General features: G+C 40.5%; 1 protein-coding gene across 5 annotated transcripts in view; it reads left to right on the forward strand.

The window, feature by feature from the left end:
- The window catches only part of ADGRB3 (adhesion G protein-coupled receptor B3), a 620721-nt gene that overhangs the window by 564930 nt on the left and 40382 nt on the right, over window positions 1-15409 (forward strand). For all 5 annotated transcript variants that reach the window (XM_084625079.1, XM_084625076.1, XM_084625077.1 and 2 more), the window contains 2 exons: window positions 3000-3066; window positions 10577-10662. In XM_084625079.1, coding sequence (XP_084481205.1) covers window positions 3000-3066; window positions 10577-10662 — 153 coding nt within the window. The remainder of the gene's footprint in view (window positions 1-2999; window positions 3067-10576; window positions 10663-15409) is intronic.

Raw genomic sequence — 15409 nt, forward strand, 5'->3', positions numbered from 1 at the left:
TCAGGTGAACTTAGATTTCTTCCTGAATTTTTCACACAGCCCTAGTTATCAGCAACTTGTGTTATTTCTACTGCACATATGAAAAATATTTAATGCAAAACTCCATTATTCCAATGATGTTATTGTTGATATTTCAAAAGCAAGGTGTTTCCAAATTATGGTTAGCCTAGCACCTTGATCCACTTGCATATGTACAGCATGTTGAATTAATGTGCAGTTCACATAACTTTATGCATTAATTTTAACCCTTAAACAGCCACAGTTAAGATTGTAAAGGGGTTTCCATTATGGAAGAGTTGTTCAGCACAGGGAGCAGGCCCTGCTTGGAAGGTGTGCCAGATTAGCTGAGAGGTTCCTGGGACAGAGGAACAGTGAGCAATGGAGCACTTAATTTTTAGGAACCTTGCCAGCCAGTGGAATCCACAGCCCCAAGTTAGATGCATAGGCTCCTTCTACAATGCAGAGGGAGAGATAGGCACCTAAGACTGGGATCCACAAAAGCCAGCATATAGAGCAGGGAGCCACCTACATTTTCTAATAGGAAATGGTGAGGAGAGGAGTGGGTCCTAAGCTCCCCCTCTCAAAGGCACCTATCTCCACTGGGATTCTCAGCTATGAACTCTATCCTGGAGTAAGGTACTTAACCAATTTCTTGTAAAAATAATAATAATAAATTATGCCAGAAAAAATTGTGGTATTTAATTATTCATACACAGTGTAACAGTGTCAACAGGACACATTGGGGGAGACCTGCCCCAGAATATCCATCACCCAGCAGTTAGGGTCCTCTCCTAGGAGGGGGGAAACCCAAGTTAAATCCCTCTCCCCATCAGGCAGCATGGGGAATTGAACTTTGGTCTTCCATATCCCATGTGAGTGCTCTAACCACTGGACTAAAAGTTGGGGTGGGGGGTACTACCACTTTCTCCTTCAGCTGTTTTATATGGCTTTATGTGGGCAGAGAGCATGCTTCCCAGACTGGGCCCCACAAGCGAGACAGATAGGGGAACAACTAGTTTGAGGATTTGTGATTTAGGAGCATAGACCAAAGTGGCTGCACACATGCTCACTGCCAGAAATGTAGGTGCCATCAGGACTTTAACAGTGGAAATTTTGGTGCCTACAGGTTAAGCAGCGACAGGGCACTTAAATGTTGGACTTAGGCTGCTAAAGTGGCAGTTAGACACTTAAATCCTCTTGTCGATCTAGCCCTAGTAGTCAGTCTGAAAGAGGGAGGAAAATAAAATCAATGAAACTTAAGAGGTCCTAAGTGCCATAGTCGCTCTTAAAACTAGGACTTAGACTCTTCAGTCAGTTAAGAGATTTTGAAAATTTTACCCTAAGGCTTAGGGTCTTATCCAAAGCCCACTGAAGTCAATGGAAACATTCCCAGAAAAGTCCGCTTTTGGATCACACCCTTACAGTGGCCACATTACAGGTAAAATTGTGATTCCTTGCACAAAATCAAAGTAAATGGGGGAGAGGGGCCCTGCAGGAGGTTGACACTAGGGAGTTCTATTGGAATTCATGTGTACGCTGGTCAGAAAATCCAGGGGGAAAATTCAAAACTTTTAATGAAAACTTTGTATCCAACTTTCAATTATTCTATAAACCAGTAGAAAACCAGCAAAAAAAATATACAAACCTATTTTCAATTAAATTAAAAAATAGACCCAGGTCCATTAAAAAGTTACCATACAAAGGTATCTGAGATATTTTGTCATTGCTTTTTTGGTAGAGGGTAACTGCTGGCAAATATTGACATTTTAGATCAGTGTATCATATTAGCATCCAACACACTAATAGAGTTGGGTCCATGTGGCAAAGTTCAGCTCTGTTTTTGGTTACTGTGGGAAACAATTACATTTAATTTTTTTTTTTTTTTGGCCTTTAAAATTTCAGCCATAACAGAACCGTAACATTAAGTTGTGTTTGTGTTCATTTGGTTTTCAAAAGAAAGGAAAAAACATAGGGGTAGAGGATAAGGACATCTTTATGTAAGTTAATTTGCATGTGAGATTCAAATAAATGCAGTTCCTTGCATCTCCTTATATGTATGTGCGATCACACACTCCAACAAACATGCATTTCTGTGAATGTGTAATCACTGAGGAAAAAAGCACAGCTGCATTTACTTCAGTAAGTGAAGCTCCTGATAGTGTTTATATATCTAAGCTTAGCACTGTAGTGTGTTAAATGTTTAGGACTCACTTCTGCAAGCCCTCTGAATCTGGAAACCTGCATGGAAGCACCATACAGAAAGGCCTTGTGGTATTGGACCTCTAGTAGGGCATAACACACAAGAGATGTACAATTTTCATACATATAGTATTTTTTAATATTTTTAATATTTCAGAGACACCAATTGGTCCTTAGTCCTTACATGATGTATAATATCATTTTAAAGTGCATATAATCCATAAGACCTTATCCTAGTATTAAATACCAAATTACACCAGTGAAGATTTATAGAGAACTATGGTTTTTAATCGAGTTTATTTGACCATGTCATATGCACTTGACCTTAATGAGCATTTAAGTATAAGATAAGTCTAACATTTTTAAAATAAAGAGGTTTTGAGTTCCCTGAGACAAAATAAATTTCTGAAGAATTTCTTAATAGGTAGAAATTATCTTTTTTGTCATTCACAGTTAACTCAAAAATGGCTAAATGAAATTTTACAAAACTTTACAGAAATATTTAACTGTGGACTCAGAATAAGCATAAGGAATTTCAGTGTAAGTGTAACTTGTCTGAAAAGTTGCAGACGCATGAAAATGGGGCCTAATAATGAAACTCATTATCAACTGCGTATAGCACCATTACATTAACAGAGTAACTTCACTTCTTTTTCTATGCTTATAGAACTTTCCATGTAGGATTGAACACTATGTCAAGTGAATAGATATACTATATATGTTTTATTCACATCACACCTCCATGGTGTAAAAGATATTATTAATGTGTGTTAGTTCTTTTCCTCTAATGTTCTTTCCAGCTGCTGGCTGTCTCTCGAAGGAGGACTACTCTATGCGTTTGTTGGACCTGCGGCTGCTGTTGTCTTGGTAAACACTTAAATTATTTTTAGTATTTTCATTAGAAATGGTGGAATACTGTCTGAATTACAGAGTGGTTAGTTATGCAGTGGTATTAATTTTACTGCAGACATCCTGAGAACAATGGTCTAAGATTTCCTCAATGTTTTGAATATGCTGTTTTTCTGATTCAGTTTATTCTATTATGTATTTTACATCAACACTATATATGTAATCGTTTACACAAAGCCACATGAACATCAAGCATAACCAAGGACACTTCTGTATGTACTTCTGTATGACTGCTCAGAGCTCCGGTACGAAACTGCAGAAAAATCTGAGTGTCTCTGGATTAAGTTTAGAAGTGTGTGCAACAAGAGTGATGTAGTGGTGGGAGTCTGCTATAGACCACCGGACCAGGGGGATGAGGTGGATGAGGCTTTCTTCCGGCAGCTCACGGAAGCTACTAGATCGCATGCCCTGATTCTCATGGGTGACTTTAATTTTCCTGATATCTGCTGGGAGAGCAATACAGCGGTGCATAGACAATCCAGGAAGTTTTTGGAAAGCGTAGGGGACAATTTCCTGGCGCAAGTGCTAGAGGAGCCAACTGGGGGGGGCGCTTTTCTTGACCTGCTGCTCACAAACCGGGTAGAATTAGTGGGGGAAGCAAAAGTGGATGGGAATCTGGGAGGCAGTGACCATGAGTTGGTTGAGTTCAGGATCCTGACGCAGGGAAGAAAGGTAAGCAGCAGGATAAGGACCCTGGACTTCAGGAAAGCAGACTTCGACTCCCTCAGGGAACGGATGGCCAGGATCCCCTGGGGGACTAACTTGAAGGGGAAAGGAGTCCAGGAGAGCTGGCTGTATTTCAAGGAATCCCTGTTGAGGTTACAGGGACAAACCATCCCGATGAGTCGAAAGAATAGTAAATATGGCAGGCGACCAGCTTGGCTTAATGGTGAAATCCTAGCGGATCTTAAACATAAAAAAGAAGCTTACAAGAAGTGGAAGGTTGGACATATGACCAGGGAAGAGTATAAAAATATTGCTCGGGCATGTAGGAATGTTATCAGGAGGGCCAAATCGCACCTGGAGCTGCAGCTAGCCAGAGATGTCAAGAGTAACAAGAAGGGTTTCTTCAGGTATGTTGGCAACAAGAAGAAAGCCAAGGAATGTGTGGGCCCCTTACTGAATGAGGGAGGCAACCTAGTGACAGAGGATGTGGAAAAAGCTAATGTACTCAATGCTTTTTTTGCCTCTGTTTTCACTAACAAGGTCAGCTCTCAGACTGCTGCGCTGGGCATCACAAAATGCGGAAGAGATGGCCAGCCCTCTGTGGAGATAGAGGCGGTTAGGGACTATTTAGAAAAGCTGGACGTGCACAAGTCCATGGGGCCGGACGAGTTGCATCCGAGAGTGCTGAAGGAATTGGCGGCTGTGATTGCAGAGCCACTGGCCATTATCTTTGAAAACTCGTGGCGAACCGGGGAAGTCCCGGATGACTGGAAAAAGGCTAATGTAGTGCCAATCTTTAAAAAAGGGAAGAAGGAAGATCCTGGGAACTACAGGCCAGTCAGCCTCACCTCAGTCCCTGGAAAAATCATGGAGCAGGTCCTCAAAGAATCAATCCTGAAGCACTTGCATGAGAGGAAAGTGATCAGGAACAGCCAGCATGGATTCACCAAGGGAAGGTCATGCCTGACTAATCTAATCGCCTTTTATGATGAGATTACTGGTTCTGTGGATGAAGGGAAAGCAGTGGATGTATTGTTTCTTGACTTTAGCAAAGCTTTTGACACGGTCTCCCACAGTATTCTTGTCAGCAAGTTAAGGAAGTATGGGCTGGATGAATGCACTATAAGGTGGGTAGAAAGCTGGCTAGATTGTCGGGCTCAACGGGTAGTGATCAATGGCTCCATGTCTAGTTGGCAGCCGGTATCAAGTGGAGTGCCCCAAGGGTCGGTCCTGGGGCCGGTTTTATTCAATATCTTCATCAATGATCTGGAGGATGGTGTGGATTGCACTCTCAGCAAATTTGCGGATGATACTAAACTGGGAGGAGTGGTAGATACGCTGGAGGGGAGGGATAGGATACAGAAGGACCTAGACCATTTGGAAGATTGGGCCAAAAGGAATCTGATGAGGTTCAATAAGGATAAGTGCAGGGTCCTGCACTTAGGACGGAAGAACCCAATGCACAGCTACAGACTAGGGACCGAATGGTTAGGCAGCAGTTCTGCGGAAAAGGACCTAGGGGTGACAGTGGACGAGAAGCTGGATATGAGTCAGCAGTGTGCCCTTGTTGCCAAGAAGGCCAATGGCATTTTGGGATGTATAAGTAGGGGCATAGCGAGCAGATCGAGGGACGTGATCGTTCCCCTCTATTCGACATTGGTGAGGCCTCATCTGGAGTACTGTGTCCAGTTTTGGGCCCCACACTTCAAGAAGGATGTGGATAAATTGGAGAGAGTCCAGCGAAGGGCAACAAAAATGATTAGGGGACTGGAACACATGAGTTATGAGGAGAGGCTGAGGGAGCTGGGATTGTTTAGCCTGCAGAAGAGAAGAATGAGGGGGGATTTGATAGCTGCTTTCAACTACCTGAAAGGGGGTTCCAAAGAGGATGGCTCTAGACTGTTCTCAATGGTAGCAGATGACAGAACGAGGAGTAATGGTCTCAAGTTGCAGTGGGGGAGGTTTAGATTGGATATTAGGAAAAACTTTTTCACTAAGAGGGTGGTGAAACACTGGAATGCGTTACCTAGGGAGGTGGTAGAATCTCCTTCCTTAGAGGTTTTTAAGGTCAGGCTTGACAAAGCCCTCGCTGGGATTATTTAACTGGGAATTGGTCCTGCTTTGAGCAGGGGGTTGGACTAGATGACCTTCTGGGGTCCCTTCCAACCCTGATATTCTATGATTCTATGATTCTATGATTCTACTGCACAAATATCTCATCATATATATATTGTTATTAGTGCATATATTTTTATACAGGTTTTTATATTATGTGTGTGTACTCTATACACCTTCAGAAAAAATTCTGTAGGAGCAACAACAGAATTTGGCAAGAGTTTATTACCAGGATGAGGTCAATGGGTGAAATCCTGGTCCCACTGGCAAAACTCCTATTCACTTCAATGAGGCCAGGATTCACTCAATGCTATTATCCATGAAAATATCTAACTGTTACTCTTTTCTTGAGGAGCCAGTTAAAAGGCAGGGGAAATATATTTAAGGCTTAAATAATTATAAAAATAGGTTATAATTTCTAATTATTTAGGAATTATCTATAATTTCATTATATGCGAAGTAGGATGTAAAACGGTCTTCTGGAAAAGGGTTGTGATACAACTGAAAAATTATTGTTTTGCAAAAGATGCCTTGTTCATTTTACTCCTGAGCCACACAAAATAAAGCTGGGAAAGCATGATATGCTGATTGCTAACACAAGAATTTTGTTACAAGCATCGCTGATTCTTATCAGTTGTATCCATGTAATGATTGCTCTCTTAGGGAGAAGTTCAGTGGCAGCTTTGGTGGCCTGGTGCAAAGTACTGTGCCACTGTTGTTGGATGGCAGGCAGGAAAGATGGAATCAGAGGCCAGATCTTCTGTGGCTATCGTCTTGGAAGAAAAAAAAAATCACGATGGCCGGAAAATGTAACTTATTATGTATCAAATTTCCACAGCCCTGGAAATGTATCTAGGTGTCTGAGAAATCCTATATTTGGATCGAATAATCCAAAGTTCTTCATAGATACACCGGTAATACAACATCTGTCAACTTTAGTTTAAATTTTCCATGATCAGCGTTTATTGATCCTGGACTGTTGACAGGAGGTTCTATATTGGTCAGTTCCAGATTATTACAAAGTCTTAGGTTTTGTCTACACTGCCGCTTAAATCGATGTAAGTTACGTCACTCAGGAGTGTGAAAAGCCACCCCCGGACAGATGTAAGTTGCATCTACTTAAAGCAGTGTCTTCTGCCTCTCATTGGGGTGGAGTGATTATGCTAATGGGACAGCGCTCTCCCTTGGCCATAGCACATCTTCACCAGACATGCTGTGCAGCTGTTCTGAAGTAGCATGGTAGTGTAGACTAGCCCTTAGATCAGAATGGGTTTGGTGTAAGGTTTTGTTATGCATTTTGGAAAGAGCTGGATTTATGAAAATCCTGAATCATGCAGGCACATTGGGGATTTGCATATAAACATACCTGTGCACGCACGCATATACTCTTTGAAAATTTGATCCAGAAAGTCCTTCTTCAGGCTCTGTATACTAATTTCAGGGGCCAAAGCCCTTCTTAGATATGGCTCTGGTACCTTACAAAATTATCCAGTGACCTTGTCCTATAGGATGTACACTTGACAAGAAGAGGCCAGTATGAATAGGGTAATTCACCTCACCAGCAGGAACATACTAATCACTGATTCTCTTCCTCCCCTTGTAGCTGTAATGTATGAGGTAAGGTAAGAATTTAATTTTAGAAGCCCCCATATCACCCACATGCATACAACCAGCCCTCACCCCTCGCACTCCCTACTCCCCCATATACACACACAATGCTGACTGTAAATTTTCTAAGCATTATGAATGTAAATTTGCCTCCTAGTTATGCTATCTCTTGAAGTGCATTGACTCTAACCTCAACCCATTCACTGTACATTTATTTGCTATGAAGCTGTTCCACCCAAAGAGCCACATCTTTGAATGATTGGTTTGTAACTAATAAATGCAGGAGGGAAATCCTTGATTTCTCAAACTCTTTAGTCAACAGAGCAAAATAAAGTAACATGCTTTGCTTATCTTGAAAGTCTTTTATCAATATAATACAATATTTCTTCCAAATTTCCTCATCTTATATTTCGCCATGTATCCTAAAACATGATACCCTGACAGAGAGCCAGCTGTTATCTACAGGTTGCAAGGGATGTAGGATAAAGTGAGAATTAGCCTAGGTCACCTGAATGTCACCAGCATTAATACTTGTTTTCAAACTGTCATGCTGAATTTCAATGCCACAAATAATCTCATCCTCCTAAACTGCTGTTCTCGGGCTTCTCTCATTACAATCTATAAATGAGGACAGACGGGACAACATTTGCTTAGTATCTCTGGTAAAACAATACCTCCCACCCTCTACATATTGTCACTCTAAGAGAAACATAGGCTAATCTGAACCAAGAAATACAGGTTTTGCTGAAGTCAAATGTTCCACAAATTAGAATGGTGGAAATGATTGACCAAATGATTTTATGACATCAAAATAAAACTGCAGCCATTGGCAGTATTTGTCCCTCTTCTACACCAATGATGTTTAGGACCATCTTTTATTATCAGCTAATAATAACCTATTTCTGAAGCCAATTTGGTCATTGTGTAATAAATGCTGTAGTATCTTTCCCTAAATTCTGGTAATAATTTCAGCATGGAGTTTACAGTGTTTGGGTCTGATTCTCTTCTCCCTTAGAGCACTTTTAGACCAGTGTACCTCTATTGACTTCAGCTGAGTTAGTCCTGATTTGCATTGGCATAAATGAGAAGGAAATCTGTAGTTATCAGAGATATAGGCATATAGCTACAAAGATTACCTGGATGTTGATGTTTGCAGCTCCCGCAGAGTATGTCTCATCTTCATATAGAGTCAAACCAGGAACCTTTTGTACAGCTCACAGTCCATGGCACAGTGAGGAAGCCAAGGATGTTTACAAAATGCCAATCATAATTTCCACATGGAACTGTATGTTCTCTGTACAGTTGGCAAACTTTATTCAGAGATCTCTGACATTCACAGACATAGTTTGCTCCCCCATTAGTTAGCAGGTGTGGAGGGAGCTTTTTCATCTACCCATTTAGCTTTGAGTATACAAAAGAAAAATCTCATCTGAAAAAGCTCAAATAAATGGAACCTAAGAAAGGCCTAAAAGAGTAGGACCATGGGAAGGGCATACTGGCAAATGATCAGTGTTTAATGTAGTTCTCAAAAGTCCATTTTAAAACATTTCTTAACTAAAAATTATTTTTAGCAGGTCCCATTTAAAGGCTACATTAAAATCCTAGTATGATGCATACAATATGTATTGTTTCAGAGTAACAGACATGTTAGTCTGTATTCGCAAAAAAGAAAAGGAGTACTTGTGGCACCTTAGAGACTAACCAATTTATTTGAGCATAAGCTTTCATGAGCTACAGCTCACTTCATTGGATGCAGTGAGCTGTAGCTCATGAAAGCTTACGCTCAAATACATTGGTTAGTCTCTAAGGTGCCACAAGTACTCCTTTTCTTTTTACAATATGTATTAAAGACCAAATACTGACTTTAGAACTACATGGCTGTTTGAGCCAAATATGCAGGTGGTACAAATCATTCTCTATTCATTTATGTATTGACACCAGTTGATACCAACTAAGGATCTGGCCCATGAAAAAAGAAAGTGTAACCAAACAATCCTATATATAGCCAACCAAAATCACATTTTGGCATATGAGTAGGTTTGGAAGGATTAGATATTTGTCATTAAATATCAATTTCCCTGTACACACACACACCGATGAATACATATTTCCATATAGGCAGAGGAAAATGCTGCTTGAGAACTTATTAGCGTTTTATATAAGACTATTTACTTTGTATATTTTTGATGTGAGAATTTGACAATTTGCTTTTTAAGTTGTAAAGCTTTCACTTTTTGACCCTCAAGGTCTACTGTCTACACACATACCAATTTCCCAACTGTAAAAATTTAAATGAGATAAAAACAAAATAAAAATAAACATTGCTATTATCCATAGAAATTATTTTTAAAAAAATCAAATTCTGCCAAGCCTACATATGAAGAAGACAATTATCAATTTGGAAAAACAAAACAAAACCAACAACCAGAAACCATAGATTCTGATTTTGTATGAGTGAGAACACCTTGCAGCAAAAAGGCATAGTTAGGACTCAAGAAAGCATGAAACCTAAAATAACCAGATAAGATTATCTTTGTTTTATGTTTGTACAGCAGCAAGTGTAATGGAGTTCTGATTCATGACTGGGGCTCCTAGATGCTATGGCAATACAAATAATACATAATCCGTTTTAATCTTGTGCACAAAATTCAGATAAAATATTCTACCTCTATCATGGAATAGATTACATTGTTACAATTAAAGTTTACCTTTAATTGGTGTTTAGAGTCACAGCTGCCTACTTTCTTATTAACAGGCAGGCATATATATATGGCCAGACACAAGACAATTCAGGCTTTAATTAATACAGCTGTGGATTTATATGTTTGTTCCACCTGTTAGAGGATATGCACGGGAAGCCAGAATTTAGCCTTAAAGTTAAGTACACTTTATGTGTCCTGAGGCTAGTACAGTACATAATCTCTGACTAAATTCTTCAGAAATGTATTATGCGACCATCGTCTAAGTTTATAATTCCATCATGTTGGCAAATGTAAAAGAGGCCATTTTCTGGAATAATGCATGTAGGCATTTTCCCTCACTGTTACTGAAAGGTCAACTGTTTGTTTCTACTTGACAGGTCAACATGGTGATTGGCATTTTGGTATTTAATAAACTTGTTTCCAGAGATGGGATCCTAGATAAAAAGCTCAAACACAGAGCGGGGTAAGCAACAATTGGGATATTTTATAGCATATTGCAAATGTATCATATATTTTCAATTACAGATATTCACCAAAAATGCATTTGATTGTGCTTTGAACTTTTTTCTCAATGTAACAGTGTGTCTAACAGATTTCATTAATTGCAAAAGTTGCAGTTGCATTATCCTGAGGGAATGTGACTGAGCAAACTGAAAATAAAACACAAGTACAACAGTATTAAGTTAATAAGAATGAGGATTAAACAGTTACAAAACTGAGCAGGGATTTCATGGGAAAGGCATACATTTTTATTCCTGAAATCGGGAATACAGTTGTATAAAATGTGTGTACAGAAGAAGCCAAATTCTTTCTTTCTTTCTTTCTTTCTTTCTTTCTTTCTTTCTTTCTTTCTTTCTTTCTTAGTGTATTATTCTACCTTTTATAGCAGTATAACCTCACTGAAGTCAATAGCATTGCATCTTTGCAATTAAGAGAAGAATTTGGCTCTGTGTTTGTATATACATGTGTACATGTGTTTGTGTTCTAGAATTAACATAACAGAATTTGAATGTAAATTACACATATTTCAAAAGCAAAAAAAATGTGTAAATAGAAACGTTCTCTGTGTATTTATATCCATGATTTCCTTTCATTAACATACTTATAATTTTACATTCAAATTCTGGGTTTCTAGTGATAAAAGAGGGAGGGTCTGCAGCTTAGCTCCTAATAAATGGTAGCAATAATTTTGCTATTGACTTCAGCAGGTACAGGTGGGTTTCATGGTCTGCTGCAGTGGATATGACTGCAGTCTACATAAAAGAGAAACATTTCACAAATGTGCCTTAGCTTTCTGAATGTATGTGTCAATGTCTTTTAATGCTTCATGGAATAAGAAACAATCAGCATCTTTTACTTCTCCACTTGTTGTAGTACTCTTTCTTCTGCATCGTTTGTAGGTGACTACCCCAGTATTGGCATTGCTAGCAATGACGAATCTCTATTTTCCATGCATACGTTACAGCTCTCTGTAAACTTTTCTTAAAACCTGACTTTGAATTATTTGATCATTCCTGTAATAGCATCGTTCCTAATGTTCAATTAACTGATTAGATGCACCTATTGATATCATATACACTTTGGTGTGCTTATGTTGTCATTTAGTGTTGGTTAAAACCCCCTGTGGTTTTCACTTCTTAGTGCACTGTTTCAGAAACAACCACCACCATCACCAAAACCTCTTTTGTTCACTTTTCTTTTTTTCTTCTCCTTCTTATTAGAAAATAATAATTTCTCAATTCTACCCTTGTCTACAATGTTCCATCTGCCTTCTTAACTGTTGTAATATATTCTTCCTGTTCTGATTAAATGTGCCGTATTATAAAATCAGCCACAATATTTCAGCATCAGTGAGAACTTTTTCAATAGTTATACTCAAGAAGTTTTGACCCTATAAATCTATTCATCATTTTTCTGTGTAATATTTAAAGGATAGGAGAGATCATGTTTAACTGCAGAATAGCTTTCTAGCTATCAGCTATATGCAATTTAAATCTTGTTACTTATAGTATAGTTTTCTGATTTACCAAATGCTTTGCTTTCTGAAAGTTTGTATCTCAGTAAAACGAATGTTATTTTTAAAGCTAAATTGGCCAAAGAACTAGAAAATACACTGTCAGAAATAATCCTGCATTGCCATGGGGATGGACTAGGAACTAGATGCCTTAATAAGGATGGAAACGATCTATCTTCAGCACTGTTTGATTAAGTGGTGCAGACCCAGATTCTTAAGTCATTTTCTGGGGCAGTGGAAATTCTGTAGCGCACACTTCGCATCCCCATCAAAAGAGGATGGTCACTCATTACTCAAGTATTTATTGTTTGACCAGATTGACCAATGTACATGGCAGTGGGGCATTGCTGGCACATGATGGCATATATCACATTGGTAGATGTGCAGGTGAACGAGCCTCTGATAGTGTAGCTGATGTGATTAGGCCCTGTGATGGTGTCCCCTGAATAGATATGTGGGCACAGTTGGCAACGGGCTTTGTTGCAAGGATAGGTTCCTAGTTTAGTGGTTCTGTTGTGTGGTGTGTGGTTGCTGGTGAGTATTTGCTTCAGGTTGGGGGGCTGTCTGTAGGCAAGGACTGGCCTGTTTCCCAAGATTTGTGAGAGTGATGGGTCGTCCTTCAGGATAGGTTGTAGATCCTTGATAATGCATTGGAAAGGTCTTAGTTGGGGGCTGAAGGTGACGGTTAGTGGCGTTCTCTTATTTTCTTTGTTGGGCCTGTCCTGTAGTAGGTGACTTGTGGGTACTCTTCTGGCTCTGTCAATCTGTTTCTTCACTTCAGCAGGCGGGTACTGTAGTTGTAAGAATGCTTGATAGAGATCTTGTAGGTGTTTGTCTCTGTCTGAGGGGTTGGAGCAAATGCGGTTGAATCGTAGAGCTTGGCTGTAGATAATGGATCGTGTGGTGTGGTCTGGGTGAAAGCTGGAGGTATGTAGGTAGGAATAGCAGTCAGTAGGTTTCCGGTATAGGGTGGTGTTTATGTGACCATCGCTTATTAGCACTGTAGTGTCCAGGAAGTGGATCTCTTGTGTGGACTGGTCCAGGCTGAGGTTGATGGTGGGATGGAAATTGTTGAAATCATGGTGGAATTCCTCAAGGGCTTCTTTTCCGTGGGTCCAGATGATAAAGATGTCATCAATATAGCGCAAGTAGAGTAGGGGCATTAAGGGACGAGAGCTGAGGAAGCGTTGTTCTAAGTCAGCCATAAAAATGTTGGCATACTGTGGGGCCATGCGGGTGTTAGGGGGCTTATTCCTTCACCCACTAACTTCCCTGGTCCTTCTCGCATGAACAGAGAGCAACAATACCCGAAGTCCAAAGGTGCAAACAATTCGATGTTTATTGGGGTGAACTTCCAGCAAGCATGATTCCAGTTTCCTTCCTTAGTATCCTCCTTCCCAGCTCTGACACCACAGAGCCTTACACCTGTGTGCCTGTTCCCATTACTACCCTTAGCCAAACATGATTCCAACTTCCTTACTCCCATTCCCTGTTCCCATTTCCCCCTTTAGCAAAACATGATTCCAATTTTCTTACCCCCATTCCCTGTTCCCATCTTCCTCACCCACATGCCCATGCCCACCCCCACCCCCACCCGCACCCCCTCACTTCCTCATTGACTACAGATTATATAGTAAAACTTGAGTTCTGCTTAGCTATACCTTAACCAATCATTTTCCTGAAATTTAACTAACCAATCCTAACATATTGTAACATGATTATGTAACCAATTATATCCGACCACCTTAATTAGTTTACACCCAGCAAAATTAATTATACAGCAGACAGGAACAATCACAGAACCAGACAGAGATTATACAGACAAACAATAGCAAAGTGGGAACTACAATGACAAGACAACACAGAAGCGAGGATTTCACATCCCAGCTATTGATAAGTGAGTTCTTGCCAGACAGGATGCTATCAAACTAAGTTTCCTTTTACATTTTCTAGGCACTTCCCTTTCTCTGGAGGTGATAGGAACTATCAGGACAGGATTGTATTCCTAACAGCCGAATAGCACCTTATTTCAGTGTGACTAGTTTGGAATGTGAGGATGTGACCGTTCGCTTCCCAGCTTATGGCTGCCTCTGCTGCTTAGCCAAAGGCCTGAGCCTAAGCACAGGGCCACAAACTGTCACAGTAAGAGAAGGCCCTTACACTGGCAGACAGTGGTTTTGATTCTTTCTTTTATACCTCTGGAACTAGCCAAGTGATAAGAATATACCTAAATTCTTAAAGTACAGGCCTTTGCAGACAGGCCTGAATATCTATATCCTAACAGCGGGTACCCATAGCAGTGCCACTGATTTGAAGGTCTACATTGTCCCCAAATGTGAAATAGTTATGGGTGAGGACAAAGTCACAAAGTTCAGCCACCAGGTTTGCCATGACATTATCGGGGATACAGTTCCTGACGGCTTGTAGTCCATCTTTGTGTGGAAATGTTGGTGTAGAGGGCTTCTACATCCATAGTGGCCAGGGTGGTGTTTTCAGGAAGATCACCAATGGATTGTAGTTTCCTCAGGAAGTCAGTGGTGTCTCGAAGATAGCTGGGAGTGCTGGTAGCGTAGGGTATGAGGAGGGAGTCTACATAGACAGACAATCCTGCTGTCAGGGTGCCAATGCCTGAGATGATGGGGCGCCCAGGATTTCCAGGTTTATGGATCTTGGGTAGCAGATAGAATACCCCAGGTCGGGGTTCCAGGGGTGTGTCTGTGAAGATTTGTTCTTGTGCTTTTTCAGGGAGTTTCTTGAGCAAATGCTGTAGTTTCTTTTGGTAACCCTCAGTGGGATCAGAGGGTAATGGCTTGTAGAAAGTGGTGTTGGAGAGCTGCCGAGCAGCCTCTTGTTCATATTCTGACCTATTCATGATGACAACAGCACTTCCTTTGTCAGCCTTTTTGATTATGATGTCAGAGTTGTTTCTGAGGCTGTGGATGGCATTGCGTTCTGCACGACTGAGGTTATGGGGCAAGTGATGCTGCTTTTCCACAATTTCAGCCCGTGCACGTTGGCTGTGCCCACATATCTATTCAGGGGACACCACCATAGGGCCTAATCACATCAGCCACACTATCAGAGGCTCGTTCACCTGCACATGTACCAGTGTGATATATGCCATCATGTGCCAGCAATGCCCCTCTGCCATGTACTTTGGGCAAAGTGGACAGTCTCTCCGTAAAAGAATAAATGG

Source organism: Lepidochelys olivacea (assembly GCF_965140295.1).
Source record: "Lepidochelys olivacea isolate rLepOli2 genome assembly, chromosome: 3".
NCBI lineage: Eukaryota > Metazoa > Chordata > Testudines > Cheloniidae > Lepidochelys > Lepidochelys olivacea.